This window comes from Dryobates pubescens, chromosome 27 (assembly GCF_014839835.1).
Source record: "Dryobates pubescens isolate bDryPub1 chromosome 27, bDryPub1.pri, whole genome shotgun sequence".
In the NCBI taxonomy this organism is placed as follows: Eukaryota; Metazoa; Chordata; class Aves; order Piciformes; family Picidae; genus Dryobates; species Dryobates pubescens.
Genome location: NC_071638.1, coordinates 4,173,018 through 4,189,758, shown reverse-complemented (window position 1 = coordinate 4,189,758; position 16,741 = coordinate 4,173,018). Strand labels below are relative to the sequence as shown.

Here is a 16,741-nt window from a genome sequence, read left to right as displayed (position 1 = left end):
GTAGGACGGGTGGAGCCAGGCTGTTCTCAGTGCTGTCCAAGGGGCAATGGGCACAAGGTGGAGCAGGGGAGGGTCCACATGAACATAAGAAAAAACTTTTTCATTGTGGGGTTGACAGAGCTCTGGAGCAGACTGCCCAGAGAGGTTGTGGAGACTCTGGAGACGTTCAAAACCTGCCTGTATGCATTCCTGTGTGACCTACTCTGGGTGAGCCTGCACTGGCAGGGGTCTGGACTAGGTTATCTTTTGAGGTCCTTTCCAACCCCTAGCATTCTGTGATTCTGTGTGATTCTGAGATCACTTTTTCAATAGGCTTACTCAGGAAATTTCAGTTATGCCATGTGTGTCACTGCCCTCATCACTGCCAAGGCCAAAGCAGAAATACTCTGTCCTTTCATGGGTTGCCCTTTGTATGCCAGAAGAGTTTTCACCTTCCTTCAGCTACCAACACAGGCCTGCCAGTTCACTCTGGTTTAACCAAATACTTCTTGAAACCCAAGGAGTTTTGGAATCAATGTCTCCCATTCTTCAGATATTTTAACATCCTATTTCACTGTTGCTGATTTTCATACATACAAGATGTGAATGTTCTCCACCATACAATAAGATGCCCCTAGAATAATGTGATTTGAGATAAGAAAGAAAAAGCTTTGCCTGCTGTGAGGCAGCAGATGTCCAGTGTAGATGGAAATGTTGAGTTTGACCGAATGATATCTGTGGTAGGACACATGAGGCATGTGAGGCATTTCTGTTTTCAATGGGCCTTCCCTTGCTGTAAATAAAGTTGAATACAGGTAAACTAGAGATGTAACAGGTCTTCAAGATATCTACTCCGTATCAAGTGTTGCATCACAAGCTGTTGTGGTGGTGAAGAGAGTTAAATCTAGCTGGCAGCTGGTCACAAGTAGTGTTCCCCAGGGCTCAGTTTTGGGGCTGGTCTTGTTAAATATCTTTGTCAATTATCTGGATGAGGGACTTGAGTGCTCCCTCAGTAAGTTTGCATATTACACCAAATTGTGTGGGAATGTTGATCTGCTCAAAGGTAGGAAGATGCTGCAGAGGGAGCTGGACAGGCTGGATTGATGGAACAGGGTAAGCTGTATGAGTTTTAACAAAGGCAAGTGCCAGGTCCTGTACTTGAGTCACACCAACCCCATGCAACACTACAGGCTTGGGGAAGAGGTGATGGAAAGTTGCCTGGCAGAAAAGGACTTGGAAGTGTTGGTTGACAGTTGTCTGAACACGAGCCGGTGTGTGCCCAGGAGGCCAAGAAGGCCACCAACATCCCAGCCTTAGTCAGCAATGGTGTGGCCAGCAGGTCCAGGGAAGTGATTGTCCCCCAGTGCTGGGCACTGGTGAGGCCACACCTCAAATACTAGGGTCAGTTTTGGGCCCTTCACTACAAGAGGGGCAATGAGGTGCTGGAGTGTGTCCAGAGAATGTCAACAAAGCTGAAGGATCTGGAGAGCAAATCTTATGATTGGTGGCTTGGGGAACTGGGATTGTTTACACTGGAGAAGAGGAGGCTGAGGGGAGACCTTATTGCTCTCTACAACTACCTGAAAGGAGGCTGTAGTGAGGTGGGGCTTGGTCTCTTCTCCCTATTATCCAGTGGTAGAATGAGAGGAAATGGCCTCAAGTTGCAGCGGGGGAGGTTTAGACTGGATATTATGAAAAATCTCTTGGCTGAAAGAGTGGTCAGGGATTGAAACAGGCTGCCCAGGAAAGTGGTGGAGTCACCATCCCTGAAGGTGTAAAAAACTGTACAGACGTGGTACTTTGAGACATTGGTCAGTGGCCATGGTGGTGCTGGGCTGACGGCTGGACTCAATGAGCTTAAGGGTCTTTATCAGCTAAAGCAGGTCTGTGATCACTGACTCATGAATACAAACTTTTGGAGTAGACCAGCCATGGACCAGATAAGCTGAGACTGGATTGGAGATTGGATTGTCATTTGAGATTGGATTGCCATTTTCAGGATACATTGCAGGAGACATTATGCCAGAAACATTCCTGAACCTCAGATGCTTTGCTGTGCCTTACTCTGACATGACCAGTAAAAATTCAGCGGAAGGTTGGTACCAGCCCCTGATGGGATCTATGCCAGCTGATGAGCTGGAGAGTAAAATCTTGTCTCTAACCACTTCTAGCCCTCCTACAGAATCACAGAGATCATCAAGTCCACCCCCCCTGCCAAAGCAGGATCACCTAAGGCAGACTGCACAGGAATGCATCCAGGCAGGTTTTGAATGTCTCCAGAGAAGGACTCCACAACCTCTCTGGGCAACCTGTTCCAGTGCCATAATGTTATTTAGATAGGGCTCTTGGGCCTTCACTTGGAGCTTGTTGCATTAAGAAACCAAAGTGAGTACCACTCCCCAGCTATCCTCTGTTTTGGGGCCAGGACCTATGGTTTTGCTGAGCAACTAAAGATGCAGTGCAAGCTACAAACCCTCCTTGAAGAGGAAAGTCCTCTGCTGGCTTTTACCATCTCTGTTTCATCTCATTAGTTCACAGCAGCAGTGCTGCTTCTGGTACTTGGTGTAAGATTTTATGTTTTTGTATACACTAGAAAATTAATGGTGTTAAATGCCACATCCTCATGGACTGCATAAAAGTGTCATTTCCAACCAGCCAAAAACGTGTGGACACTGAGGATCCCTTGCAGCCTACAAGCATGGGTCCTAGGGGCAAGGTGCAGGCCTCCTGTGCTGTGACCTGGGGACAATTCTTTGTTAGGCAATGTCTCCCTTCCTTCCTCCCAAAACCTAATCTTTCACTGCCAGGTTTATAGCCACCATCTTTACATCACTGCTTCACTGCAGCTGAAAAATTGCACCCTGGCTGTGGTAACAGCAGTTGTACAGTGTCTGCTGGTGTAAGCCTGGCTTCTGCCCTGCCTGCCCACAGCAGTGCAGATAAATTGGTGTTTCACCTTCAGACCATTACAGGGAGATGCTTTTGAAACAGGAAAAACCCTGCAGTGGAGGGAAGGTTCTTAGAACAGGTACACAGGATCACACAATCACAGAAGACATCTAGCTGGAAGAGACCTCCAGGCTCATCCAGTCCAACCCAGCGCTGCAGGGTCAACACTGAACCATGTCCCTAAGCACCACGTCTACACGCTGCTTAAACACCTGCAGGGATGGTGACTCCACCACTGCCCTGGGCAGACCATTCCACTGTTTGATAACCCTTTCAGTGAAAAAATACTTCCTAGCACCCAGCCTGAATCTCTCCTGGTGCAGCTTGAAACCACTTCCTCCAGTCCTGTCACTTACAATCAAGAAGAGGCTGGCCCCTTCCTTGCTCCAACCTCCCTTCAGGTACTTGTAGAGAGGTTTAGCAGCCAGCTTTGCTGCAGGTTCCTCACAGCACAGATCCAACCCATGACAAAAGGAGGGCTTCTTTTTCCCTTGGTAGAAAAACAAACTCCTCCAAAATGAACTAATGACAGTTGGTCAATGAACTATGGAAGTGTTCAAGGCCAGGCTGAATGGGGTTCTGAGCAATGTGATCTAGTGAAAGATGTCTCTTCTTGCTGCAGGGGGGTTGGAACCAGATGATCTTTAAGCTCCCTACCAACTCAAACCATTCTATCATTCTGTGATCCTGTGCCTCCCAGCTGGAAGGCAGGGAAAGGAGTGAATCCAAGACTTAGCTCATTCCCTCCTGCCCCCATCACCACTGCATACAGGCATGGGGTCTTTGTTCCCCCTCTTCAAAGTGTTTAGGCTAAGGCATGCACTGCTTTTGTGTGAGTCATCCTTCAGGCTTACCTATTGTACCACTTTCACACCTGCCATGCTGGCAGTGGCACTGTATAACCATAGAATCAAACAGGTTGGAAAAGACCTCAGAGATCATCAAGTCCAACCTATTACCTAATACCTAACACCGCATGACAACTAAACCATGGCTTCAAGTGCCATATCCAATCCTTTTTTGAACACCTCCAGGGATGGTGACTCCACCACCTCCCTGGGCAGCCCATTCCAATGGCCAATTACTCTTTCTGTGAAGAACTTTCTCCTCACCTCAAGCCTAATCCAGCAGCTGTGACCTCCTCAAAGAAATCTCTGCCTTTCACTTTCACCTCAAGCCTGATCCAGCAGCTGTGACCTCCTCAAAGAAATCTCTGCCTTTCACTTAATGTGAGTGAACACATTGCTGCCCACAGCCTCCAGGGCTGAAGCTTCAACTCAGAGCCCCAGAAGAGAGGAGTGCACCGCAGGACGGTACCGCTCACCCTCGGTCGATTTCCATTTCAATAACACACGCCCCCCAACAACGATCTCCTAAAGCCAGGGGTGGAAAACAAAACCAAAAGCCTAAACATATGCAGATGGCATTCAGAGCCTGGGACACTTCTGCCAATTGATACAACTGATGCACGCTCAAAATATTTACTGAGGAATTCTTAATTAAGTCAACCATTTGGCAGCGGTGTCGCGTTTCAGATGAGTTGCAATGTCACCACGAAACATCTCGGTGCTTCTTCCTAACAAAGACTCCATTATGGGGAGGGTTTTTTTAATTTTCTTTCTTTTTTTTTTTTTTTTATCAGAGGCTGTGGGGGTAAGGTTTAAGCTGTGCAGCTCCTCCGCTGTTAATGGGATTCAGCCACCTAAATCCCTTCATTCCTTGCTGAAAATGAACCCCCTGCCCAGCAGCAGCTTCAGGTGAATATCGAGTAGCAGGGTGAGATCACGGTGACCCTATGTGTGGGAATGCCAGCGACGAGCGGTGTGAGCAATCTGGCAGTGCAGGCCTAGAGCCTGACATGGTGGTAGGCCATGCTCAGCATGAGTGCAGAGCCAGCTACCAGTATGCCAAAGCAGTGCTGTGCCTGCAGCACTGTAACTGAAACAAGACGCTGGTAGCTAGAAACATAGTGAGTTATCTTGGGACAACAGGACATGCACCTGCATCAACAAACCTCGTGTGTCATCCATAGTTGGACCAATAATCTACAATAGTGTGATGTGTGGTCACTCATAGGGAACCAATGAGTCCATGCCAACAAGGCACACCAAGGTTATATCAATTGTATATATATGCATATAAATTGTAGCAGTTTCCTTGCTACATACTTCTTCTTTTCCTGCCTGTCCAATCTCCTTTCCTTCCATGCTTTACTGTGCCATGCTTTCACCACAGGCCTGAGCCATAGGCCTCCAATACTGGAACAATAAAGGATCAATACCCGATCATATTGGTCAGCTGTATTGATTCCAAGAACCTCCGTCGTCGCCAAAAAGGCAAGATTATGGAACAGGTCATCTTGAGTGCAGTCACACAGAACTTACAGGATGGCCAAGGGATCAGGTCCAGCCAGCATGGGTTTAGGAAGGGCAGGTCCTGCCTGACCAACCTGATCTCCATCTATGATCAGGTGACTGCCTGGTGGATGTGGGGAGGCTGTGGATGTAGTCTACCTGGACCTCAGCAAGGCCTTTGACACCCTTCCCCACAGCAAACTCCTGGCCAAGCTGTCAGCCCATGGCTTGGATGGGAGCACACTGCGATGGGTTAGGAACTGGCTGGAGGGCCGAGCCCAGAGAGTGGTGGTGAATGGTGCCACATCCAGCTGGCAGCCAGGCACCAGTGGTGTGCCCCAAGGATCAGTGGTGGGCCCCATGCTCTTTAACATCTATATTGATGATCTGGATGAGGGCATCGAGTCCATCATCAGTAAATTTGCTGATGACACCAAGCTGGGGGCAGGAGTTGATCTGCTGGAGGGTAGAGAGGCTCTGCAGAGGGACCTCGACAGGCTGGGCAGATGGGCAGAGTCCAAGGCCATGAGATTGAACACATCCAAGTGCCGGGTTCTGCACATTGGCCACAGCAACCCCATGCAGAGCTACAGGCTGGGGTCAGAGTGGCTGGAGAGCAGTCAGGCTGAGAGAGACCTGGGGGTGCTGGTCGACGGTAGACTGAACATGAGCCTGCAGTGCGCCCAGGCAGCCAGGAGGGCCAATGGCATCCTGGCCTGCATCAGGAACAGTGTGGCCAGCAGGAGCAGGGAGGTCATTCTGCCCCTGTACACTGCCCTGGTTAGGCCGCACCTCGAGTACTGTGTCCAGTTCTGGGCCCCTCAGTTTAGGAAGGAGGTTGACTTGCTGGAGCGTGTACAGAAAAGGGCAACAAAGTTGGTGAGGGGTTTGGAGCACAAGCCCTATGAGGAGAGATTGAGGGAGCTGGGGTTGCTTAGTCTGGAGAAGAGGAGACTCAGGGGTGACCTTATTGCTCTCTACAACTACCTGAAGGGGGGTTGTAGTGAGGCGGAGGTTGGTCTCTTCTCCCAGGCAGCCAGCACCAGAACAAGAGGGCACAGTCTCAGGCTGCATCAGGGGAGGTTTAGGCTGGAGGTTAGGAGGAAGTTTTACACAGAGAGAGTGATTGCCCACTGGGATGGGCTGCCTGAGGAGGTGGTGGGGTCGCCGTCGCTGGGGGTGTTCAGGGCGAGGCTTGACAGGATGCTTGGTTGTATGGTTTAGTTGATTGGGTAGTGTTGGATGATAGGTTGGACACGATGATCTCGAAGGTCTCTTCCAACCTGGTTAATTCTATTCTTTTCTATTCTATTCAAATCTGGCTAAACCTATGGGCACCTATTCAGAAGGTTTGCAGGAAGGGTGGCTCAGTGGTTTGAGGGGGGAAATGTGCTGCTGTGCAGTCAGAAATACAAATGGGAGAGGGTGTTGGAAGAGAAAGTGTAGATCCCGAAGCCGTTGTATTTTTTCACGGAGAAGGGATTGCTGGAGAAGAATTTTTGGAGCAACTATTATTTTCTTTTAATCAAAAGGTTAAAACCAACTTGCTGAAGCTCTTTGTCTGTATGAAATGTGTTGTTGCTTTCATCTCTTCATTTCATATATTTTATATATTATATATAAAAAATACTTTTATATATATGTGTATTTGTTGTAATTGCATTTTAAGGTCCTTGGAGAAGTGGGTAGATTCAGATTGGATGTTAGGAAGAAGTTCTTCCCCGTGAGGTTGGTGAGACACTGGAACAGGTTGCCCAGGGAGGTGGTAGAAACCTCATCCCTGGAAGTTTTTAAGCCCAGGCTGGATGGGGCTCTGGGCAATCTGATGTAGTGTGAGGTGTCCCTGCCCATGGCAGTGGGGTTGGAACTAGATGATCCTTGAGATCCCTTCCAGCCCTGACAATTTTATGATTCTATGAAATCTCAGTGTACCTCTGTGCCTGTATGGGAGCTAGGGGATAACTCTGAGGACTAGTCAGTTCTGGCAGTACATCTATGTGTACTATTCCATAATTTTATTAGAATTCAGATTCTTCTGATAACAATTAAAAAAAATAAGCTTTCCCCCATGCAGTGTGTGTCGTTGTACAACAGTATGTTACAAAGATTTACTTTATTTGTTGTCCACTTGGGGGAAAGACCCCAAGGTCCTCCATAAACTACAGCTCAAGTGGTGACCTTCCTATATGTGAAACTCAGCTGAAGGTTCAAGGACATGATGACATTTGAAAGAAGTTACTAATTACTAATCTACTGTGCTTGGGTTGAGCAAAAGCCAACATTTGCAAATGTAAAACAGAGGCTCAAGAAAGCAAATAATGAATGAGGAATACATTTATCTTCTGAAAAGCAATACTGCATCAAATTTTATGTCATAGATTCATAGCACGGTTTGGGTTGGAAGGGACCTTCAAGATCATCTAGTTCCAACCCCCTATCACAGGCAGGAATACCTTCCACTGGAGCAGGTTGCTCAAGGCCTCATTCAACCTGGCCTTGAGTACCTCCAGGGTGTTTTGGTTTTTTTGGTTGTTTTTTTTGTAACAAAGCACTCTTCTGTTCAAGTTCATTTTCCTCTTACATTTACTTCCCTCTTACATTATCACTTATTCTTTCTCTTCATTCCCTTTTGTCATCTCTTATTCTGACTTTCTATTTCTTGATGGGAAACCCTCAAGCTATGACTCTCAAGAACCAGAAGAGTAATTTCTCAGAGTACACTGGTGTGTCACAGTGGGGCAGCACCCTGCCCTCCCTACCATACAACATCAGCTGCTTCAGATGGAGGTAGCCCCTCTAACCCCATCCCCAAAAGAGCTGAGGACACACAGGACAGCTCCAGCTGTCCTTAAAACCGACATTAATTTAGGCCCTAGTGTTTAATTTCTGAAGTGTTTTCAAAGGCCTTTACTTTTACTAATTGCTTGAGATAAGTGATAATGTTCATGGTTGTGATCTTGCAATTTTTCCATGTAACTTTATGAAAAGAAAAGCTCTGGCTGTTGAGGTCATGGGGAGAAGACAGAATCAAGTTGGGAAACAAGGACCTTTGGAGGGACAATTTTCATTTTTTACGACAGTGGTCAACTGTCTTTGCATAATTGAGTATCATTTCAGAAAATGTGCTGAAACTTAGAATCATAGAACAACATGGTTGGAAAAGACCTCAAGGATCATCAAGTCCAACCTGTCGCCACAGACCTCATGACCACTAAACCATGGCACCAAGTGCCACGTTCAATCCCCTCTTGAACACCTCCAGGGATGGTGACTCCAATGGCTAACAACTCTCTCTGTGAAGAACTTTCTCCTCACCTCCAGCCTAAACTTCCCCTGGTGCAGCTTGAGACTGTGTCCTCTTGTTCTGTCACTGGTTGCCTGGGAGAAGAGACCAACCCCTTCCTGGCTACAACCTCCCATGAGGTAGTTGTAGACAGCAATAAGGTCTCCCCTGCGCCTCCTCTTCTCCAGGCTAAACAACCCCAGCTCCCTCAGCCTCTCCTTATAGGGTTTGTGCTCGAGGCCTCTCCCCAGCCTTGTTGCCCTTCTCTAGACATGTTCAGGAGTCTCAATGTCCTTCTTAAATAAGGGGCCCAGAACTGGACACAGGACTCAAGGTGTGCCCTAACCAGTGCTGAGTACAGGGGCACTCTCTCAGTCATAGAATTTTGCATTCTATGATTGCAGTAACAGCTATTTTTTTGAAGAATGATGTTTCAGGGTTTTCATGTAGAAACCAGGTCTTCCGAAACATCACTTCTCAGGTTTAGTTTGTTGGAAGTTTGAACTGCCAGGTGCCATCCAAGTCCACAAGGCCACATTTTCATTTGGATATAACCCTTTATAGCTACAAGATCTCTGTTAGCACAGAAGAACACTGTTCTTCTGCAGAGAAAGATTCATGAGTACTGGTGAGCAAGTTCACCATGAGCCAGCAATGTGCCCTTGTGGCCAAGAAGGTCAATGGCATTCTGGGGGGCATTAGGAAGAGTGTGGCCAGCAGATCGGGTCAAGGGAGGTTCTCCTCCCCCTCTACTCTGCCCTGGTGAGGCAGCACATGAGTATTTTGTCCTGTTCTGGGCCCTAGTTCAGGAGGGACATGGAACTACAGGATAGAGTCCAATGGAGGGCCACAAAGATGGTTAGGGGACTGGAGCATCTATCACAGTATCACAGTATAACCAAGGTTGGAAGAGACCCCAAGGATCATCAAGTCCAACCTGTCCCAACAGACCCCACAACTAGACCATGGCACAGCTTGAGACTGTGTCCCCTTGTTCTGGTGCTGGTTGCCTGGGAGAAGAGACCAACCCCCTCCTGGCTACAACCACCTTTCAGGTAGTTGTAGAGGGCAATGAGGTCACCCCTGATCCTTCTCTTCTCCAGGCTAAACAATCCCAGCTCCCTCAGCCTCTCCTCATAGGGCTGTGCTCAAGGCCTCTCCCCAGCCTTGTTGCCCTTCTCTGCACACGTTCAAGTGTCTTGATGTCCTTCTTAAACTGAGGGGCCCAGAACTGGACACAGTACTCAAGGTGTGGCCTAACCAATGCAGAGTACAGGGGCACAAAGACCTCCCTGCTCCTCCTGGCCACACTGTTCCTAATACAGGCCAGGATGCCACTGGCCCTCATGGCCACCTGGGCACACTGATGGCTCATGTTTAGGTAGGTGTCAATCATCACCCCCAGGTCCCTCTCTGTTTGGCAGCTCTCCAGCCACTCTGACCCCAGCCTGTAGCTCTGCATGGGGTTGCTGTGTCTCTCTTACAAGGAGAGGCTGAGACATCTGGGGGTCTTTAGGCTGGCAAAAAGACAGAGGGGATCTTATCAATGCATAAAAGTATCTGAAGTGCAGGGTGCAAAAGGATAGACCTGGGCTTTTGTCAGTGGTGGCCAGTGAGAGGACTAGGCACAATGGATACAAACTAGAACACAGCAGTTTTCGCTTGAGCGTAAGGAGTAACTTCTTTGAGGGTGACAAAGCTGCCCAGAGAGATTGTGGAGTCTGCTTCTCTGGAGACTTTCAATACCCGCCTGGATGTGTTCCTGTGCAACCCACTTTAGGCAAACCTGTGTTAGCAGTGGGATCTGTATTAGATGATCTCTGAAGTTCCCTTCCAACACCTACCATGCTGTCATTCTGTGATTCTCTAACTATCGCTCAGTGTCGGTGCTTGGTGTTTCCCTTGGGTTAATGACTGAGTGATGTAGAAAGGTGAAGGCTCTCCATGTGCCAGCCACTGCTGTGGCATGGGAAATGTGCCATTGTCCTGCTAATGCTGTTTGGTTGGGTAACCCATGTGGATAACCCACTCATAAAACCTCTGAAATGTGCGTGGGCTGTGATGGGGCAGGGTGGTTACAATTACTGTAAACTGCACTAGAAATCCGAACAAAACACCGCTCCTAGGATTTCCTTCTGATAAGAGTCAAGAAAGCTTCCACCGCAGAGAAAGATTAGATGGGAGAAGATGCCAAAATGTGGCATGGGGAGCTGTGCTTTTTTTTTTGACAGTTATAAAGGGAAACATTCCCCATCTAGTGGAAAAAACCCAACCCAGTATGCAGCCTTCAACCAGCCCAAGGGGCAGGAGCACAGCGCAACCCTCCTGAATGTGTGACGGACGCACAAACTGAGGGACGCCGCAAGCAGTGGTGGAGAGGAAGCTTGAAATGCTGTTGGGTGCATTTCTTTAATAGAAATCAAGCTTTCCAAACCCTCAGTTTCATGATTCAGCATTTCTTTTGGCACTGAAATTATAGTAACAATTTTAAAAGTAGGCTAAACGAGTCTGAGGGAATATACTGGGAAGTTCAGGCCAGAAAAGGGGGAAGTCCCTGGAAGGAATGATAAGAAAACTAAGACACCCCTCCCAACCCCCTCACCCCTAGTAATTGCAGTTTAATTCTTTTAATGAGGCATGTCTTAAAGCACTTTACAAACACCAAATAATTATGGCATCCTCACAATACCTTCTGAGTCAGATATGATAATATTTCTTTCCCGGATGAATGAGCACCCCCGCTGTATGAAAATACTTTGACCAAGGCTAGCTCCAAAAACAATGGGAGACCAAGGAATACACTCCTTAAGCTAATCATGAGACAGCAGTGAAGTGTATGGAGGAAGCAACTAAACTGAAAATTATACATGGGGTAGACACTGGAGCCAACTCTTTCATGCTTTCCTTTGTTTTGAAAGTCATAAGTTTCTGCTGCTCAGCTTGAGGCAAAAGTCAGTGGAAACTGTGGGGGCTCAGCACATGTGGAAAAAAAATGCTTAAAAAATGTTTTCTCATGGCTTTAATCAGTGTTTTTATTTTTTAAAAAAATGTATAATATACATTTTAAAAATATATATACATGTATACAATGCATATATATTTATATACATTTATATATATACATATATGTGTGCGTGTGAGTGTCTGTATATATATATATATGTAAACTTATCAGTAAGTTGGTTGTGAGGCCTCAATCAAGCCAATAACAGCCAGGGCACCAGAATTGTGTGCCTTGTGCATGTGTCAAGTATCAGCTAAAATTCTGAATGTCTCTATTTCATGACCCAACTCTGGATTCCCTCAGGATTAGGTTTCCTAGAAGGATAGAATAGAATCATAGAATCATAGAATCAACAAGGTTGCAAAAGACCTCAAAGATCATCAAGTCCAACCTGTCACCCTACACCTCATGACTACTAGGCCATAGCACCAAGTGCCATGTCCATGTCCCCTCTTGAACATCTCCAGGGATGATGACTCCATCACCTCCCTGGGCAGCACATTCCAATGGCTAACAACTCTCTGTGAAGAACTTTCTCCTCACCTCCAGCCTAAACTTCCCCTGGTGCAGCTTGAGACTGTGTCCTCTTGTTCTGGTGTTGGTTGCCTGGGAGAAGACACCAACCCCCTCCTGGCTACAACCACCCTTCTAGTAGTTGCAGACAGCAATAAAGTCTCCCCTGATCCTTCTCTTCTCCAGGCTAAACAACCCCAGCTCCCTCAGCCTCCCTTCGTAGGGCTTGCGCTCAAGGCCTCTCCCCAGCCTTGTTGCCCTTCTCTGGACACGTTCAAGAGTCTCAATGTCCTTCTTAAATTGAGGGGCCCAGAACTGGACACAGGACTCAAGGTGTGGCCTAACCAGTGATGAGTACAGGGGCACAATGACTTCCCTGCTCCTCCTGGCCACACTATTCTTGGTGCTGGCCAGAATGCCATTGGCCTTCTTGGCCACCTGGGTAAGATCAGTACCTGAAGCAGCTCCTGCTGCAAGGGAAATGGGTTACCAGACATTGCAGTATTGTAGGGTGCTTGAGCAACTGTTATGTGCCAGAAAACTAGGCAAAGGCAGGTGCAGGTGATGGTGTAAGGATAGCACAGCCTGAGCGTCACTATGAGAACCGCTGCATATGCCGAGCTGGGGAGATGCTGCTGCCAGGGAGCCCTGGCTCTTGCTCTGCTATGAAGAATGGCTGTAGAAATTTCTCCTTTTCTATGCTGACCCACTGCCAGGGCATCCTGGCAGAAAGTGAGAGGCTGACCTGGGTCCTTTCAGCCTTCTTCTGGGAGAAGAACCACAGACTAGGCTGGGATTGCAGGGTCTCCTGTACCCCTGACACCTCTGGATTACTTTGTAGAAGACATCTTTCCACTGTCATATACTTTAAAATTACAGAAGGGCCAACCCTGCTTCCCGTGGAGCTGGTTGAATCACCATTGCTGGATGTGTTTAAAAGATGCAGAAATGTGATGCTGAGGGACCCCTCCAGCCTGCTCTGGTGAGGCCACATCTCATATATTGTGTCCAGTTCTGGGCCCCTCAGTTCAAGAATGGCCTCAGAAAATGGTTTGAGAGAGTCCAGTGCAGAGCCACAAAGATGATTAAGGAGTGGAACATCTCCCTTTTGAGAAAGACTGAGAGATGTGTGTCTCTTTAGCTTGGAGAAGAGCAAACTGGGAGGTGACCTCATTAATATTTATAAATGTGTGATGGGTGAGTGTCAGGAGGATGGAGCCAGGCTCTTCTCAGTGATGTCCAATGATAGGACAAGGGGCAATAGGCACAAGCTGGGGCAGAGGGGGTTCCGTGTGAATGCAAGGAAAAACTTTTTCACTGTGAGGGTGACAGAACACTGGAACAGGCTGCCCAGAGAGGTTGTGGAGTCTCCTTCTCTGGAGACACTCAAAACCTGCCCGGATGTGCTTCTGTGTGACTGTAATCCTGCTCTGTCAGTGGGGGTTGGACTAGATGATCTTTTGAGGTCCTTTCCAACCCCTAACGCTCTGTGATTCCATTTCTTTGTTGGTTCTGGCACAAATCAGATCAGGAATTACTGCAAGATTTCCAATCTCTTTTGCCAGACCAGAAAGGTTGGGATAAGTTGGCAAAAGGATAGGAACCCAATTTCCAGCCTTCTCCTTTTGTCCAGCACCTTGCCAGCAGCACATGGCAAAAAGAAATCAATGTCTTAAATGTGGTTATAATATGTCTTTCTGCCTTTTTTTTTCTTTCTTTTTTTTTTTTCCTTTCCCCCCTTCAGAGCTTTGTCATCCGTGGTTGCTTTAGGAGCTAATATCATCTGCAACAAAATCCCAGGCCTGGCCCCTCGGCAGCGAGCGATCTGCCAGAGCCGCCCGGATGCCATCATTGTGATCGGGGAAGGGGCACAAATGGGAATCAATGAGTGCCAGTACCAGTTTCGGTACGGGAGGTGGAACTGCTCTGCACTGGGAGAGAAGACAGTCTTTGGACAAGAGCTTCGAGTAGGTAAGGGTGTCTCTAACATGCTGCTGAAGTGATACACTTGGGCTGGTTGTCATTTAGATTTCCTGCCGTGGTCCTGAAAAGGTTTATAACCCTCTGGTATTTGCCTACTGGAGTTCAACAGCGATGCTCCCAGAACAAGTGGGGTCTGTGTGTTTCCAGTCATGGAAAAGTAACTGGCAAAAGGCATGAAATCTCTAGTAATGTCTAGATGAAGTCATTTGTAACTGTGCAACTTCATAGCCAGCAGTGACCTAGATGCCTGCACAGGCATCTGAGGACACAGTCATAACATGCCATGAAAAAATATGTGTGACTGCTGTCCTGTTAGAGATTGCCATGATAACTGTGGTGCATGTTAACAACAGGGAACTAAGATCAGCTCTAAAAAAATCCCTCTGCAGACTTCGCAAATGCTAAGTAGTGGGAAGGTCCCAATTACCTAATGGAAGTACAGTGCATATGATGCTGGCTTTCCAATATGTGGCAGTGATTTGTACCCATTTTAGTGTTACTATCATACTGGAAAGGAAATACTCAAGTGATTTAAGGCAGGATACCCATTCAAAGGAAATGGTACAGGACCTTGGCCTGACTAGATGTTAATTGGCAGAAAGTAAAGTGCTCTCTTTCCATTTTCCCTGTCTGATATTATTTCATAGGGAAGATTATGCACATCTTTTCTGGCACTGAAATGATTATTTTCTTCATTACCCAGATGAGTATCCTTAGCCCACTCCTGAACTTTCCTCTCTCCCCCAAGGACTGCTCACTTACCATCCCTCAAACTACCTGCTGCTCAGTGTTGGGATAACACTTTGCAGTGTGCGGCTCTCACAAGGGTGCTTAGAGTGATAGCATCCAGCTTCTCAGTGGGGTTGAGGCCTTCTTGTCTTGTGTCCAAATTCTTCTTTGGGTGACATCCCTGGTTTTAATTCAGTGATTTGGGTGAGCCTTGTGCCTTCAACGTGACTGAATGGATTCAGACAGCAGATCTTGTAAAATATGTGTGAAGAAAAAGTGTAGCACTTGAACTCATCGGTGCAAAAGGGAAACGACTTACATGGTGCTTTGGTTCTTACTGGAGATCAAGGCTGCTTTTTTCTTTGCATAATCCTTTTGGTTGCTAATGAATGCTAAAAGCTGAGATACACTCAAGTCAAAGATGGGACTGATTTTTTACTTTTTTTGTCAAAGAATATGTTAGTCTGAGAGTCTGGTTGAGATCTGATCTTTTTAAGGGCACAGTGTCCCAGTTATAAAGTGTTGCAGTTGAATAAATCCATTAGTATCAGGGCAACTGACTTAATGCTGGCAGAGAATCTGTCATGTTCTGTGAACTTTGCTCCACATCCAATCACAGAAATGGAGAGGGCTGAAACTAAGACCCAGTGAATGAAATCAATGTCAAAAGAATAGTCTGAACTTTTTGAACTTCAGAAAAAAAAGGTTGGTAGGATTTGGCTTTGATGTTTGAAAAGGTGTGGGTTGGGAATTTGCTCATTTGCTCCTCCTTGGTTGGTCCTATGCTTGCTTGCCAGCTTAAGTTGATGCTCAAAATTATGTTGCTGCCAGAAAATACACAGCTGACAAGCATTCCGCCATGATACTTCTTCATGCTATGTTGTCTTGGTCTGTCGAAGTTTTCAGGCATGCAAGAGGCTCTGACTCTTAAGCCAGTAAGTCCTCTTAACTTCTGAGAGGTCACTTATGTCCTTGAAGAGGCACACTCTAGAGGGTGGTACCAGAGCTGGTGTCATCTTTCAGCTTCCTGGTGAAAAGGTTTTCACCATTCCTGTTCTCCTCTTCAAGCTGAGAATCTTAGGGCACCTCATCAGCTCCATCCTTATACTCCTGCGTGACAATCCTCTTCATCAGAGACTCCTTTCATCCTCAGAAGCCTTGCAAGTAAATGAAGTTCAAATGTCCAAAGAGGATTATGCTTTCATTCTCAATGTTTCTATACAAGACACAAGCTACAGGGAACAAAATTTGTGTGGCATCAGGATGGACCTTCTGTCAGACTACAGAAAGCTTGAAAAAAACCCAGGTTTTTCAGGCCATATTTGCCAAAATGTTCACCAGATCCATGACCTCTTCGCCTAACCTGGGTGGTTTCTTGCAGCTCTGAAATGACTGATGTGGAATCTGGTGGGTTCTTTTATGGCTTAACCCAAACACAGACAAAACTTGGCAGTTGCAGCTGAGTTCTGCTTTGACATTTGTTGGGTGTGAAACCACACAAACTCTAGCGGATGGAGAAGGTTTACATGACCCCTGCCAGCTGAGCCAGATGAGTTCCATTCAGGTCCATAAAAGAGCCCAGAATCCACATGTCTTTGTTTTATTAGTAGAGTAGCACCCAGAGATGATGTGGTCAGTATCTAGGAAAAGGATAGGGTTTGGGAAGTGGTGTTATTACACTAGTGGGGAGGGGAAAAGGGGGGAAGCTTTTAAAAGGACAAAGCTTAAAAAAGCCCCACACTTAAAGTTACAAAATACTTGGAAGCATAAATATCCACATGTGTAGCAAAACACATCTGTATCTGACAGAGAGAAACACAAAACCAGAAGTTTGTTTCTGCCCAAACAGATTGAAGAAAGGATCAAGAGAAGCAAGTTTTTCACTTCACCCCAAAGGAAAACTCATCTTGCTCATGGCAAGTTACTCAGGTCATAGGATGGAGAGGG

At 46.8% G+C, this 16,741-nt stretch overlaps 1 protein-coding gene across 2 annotated transcripts in view; it reads left to right on the top strand.

The window, feature by feature from the left end:
* The window catches only part of WNT7B (Wnt family member 7B), a 133,920-nt gene that overhangs the window by 59,931 nt on the left and 57,248 nt on the right, over positions 1–16,741 (top strand). For both annotated transcript variants that reach the window (XM_054173816.1, XM_054173813.1), the window contains exon 2: positions 13,827–14,053. In XM_054173816.1, coding sequence (XP_054029791.1) covers positions 13,827–14,053 — 227 coding nt within the window. The remainder of the gene's footprint in view (positions 1–13,826; positions 14,054–16,741) is intronic.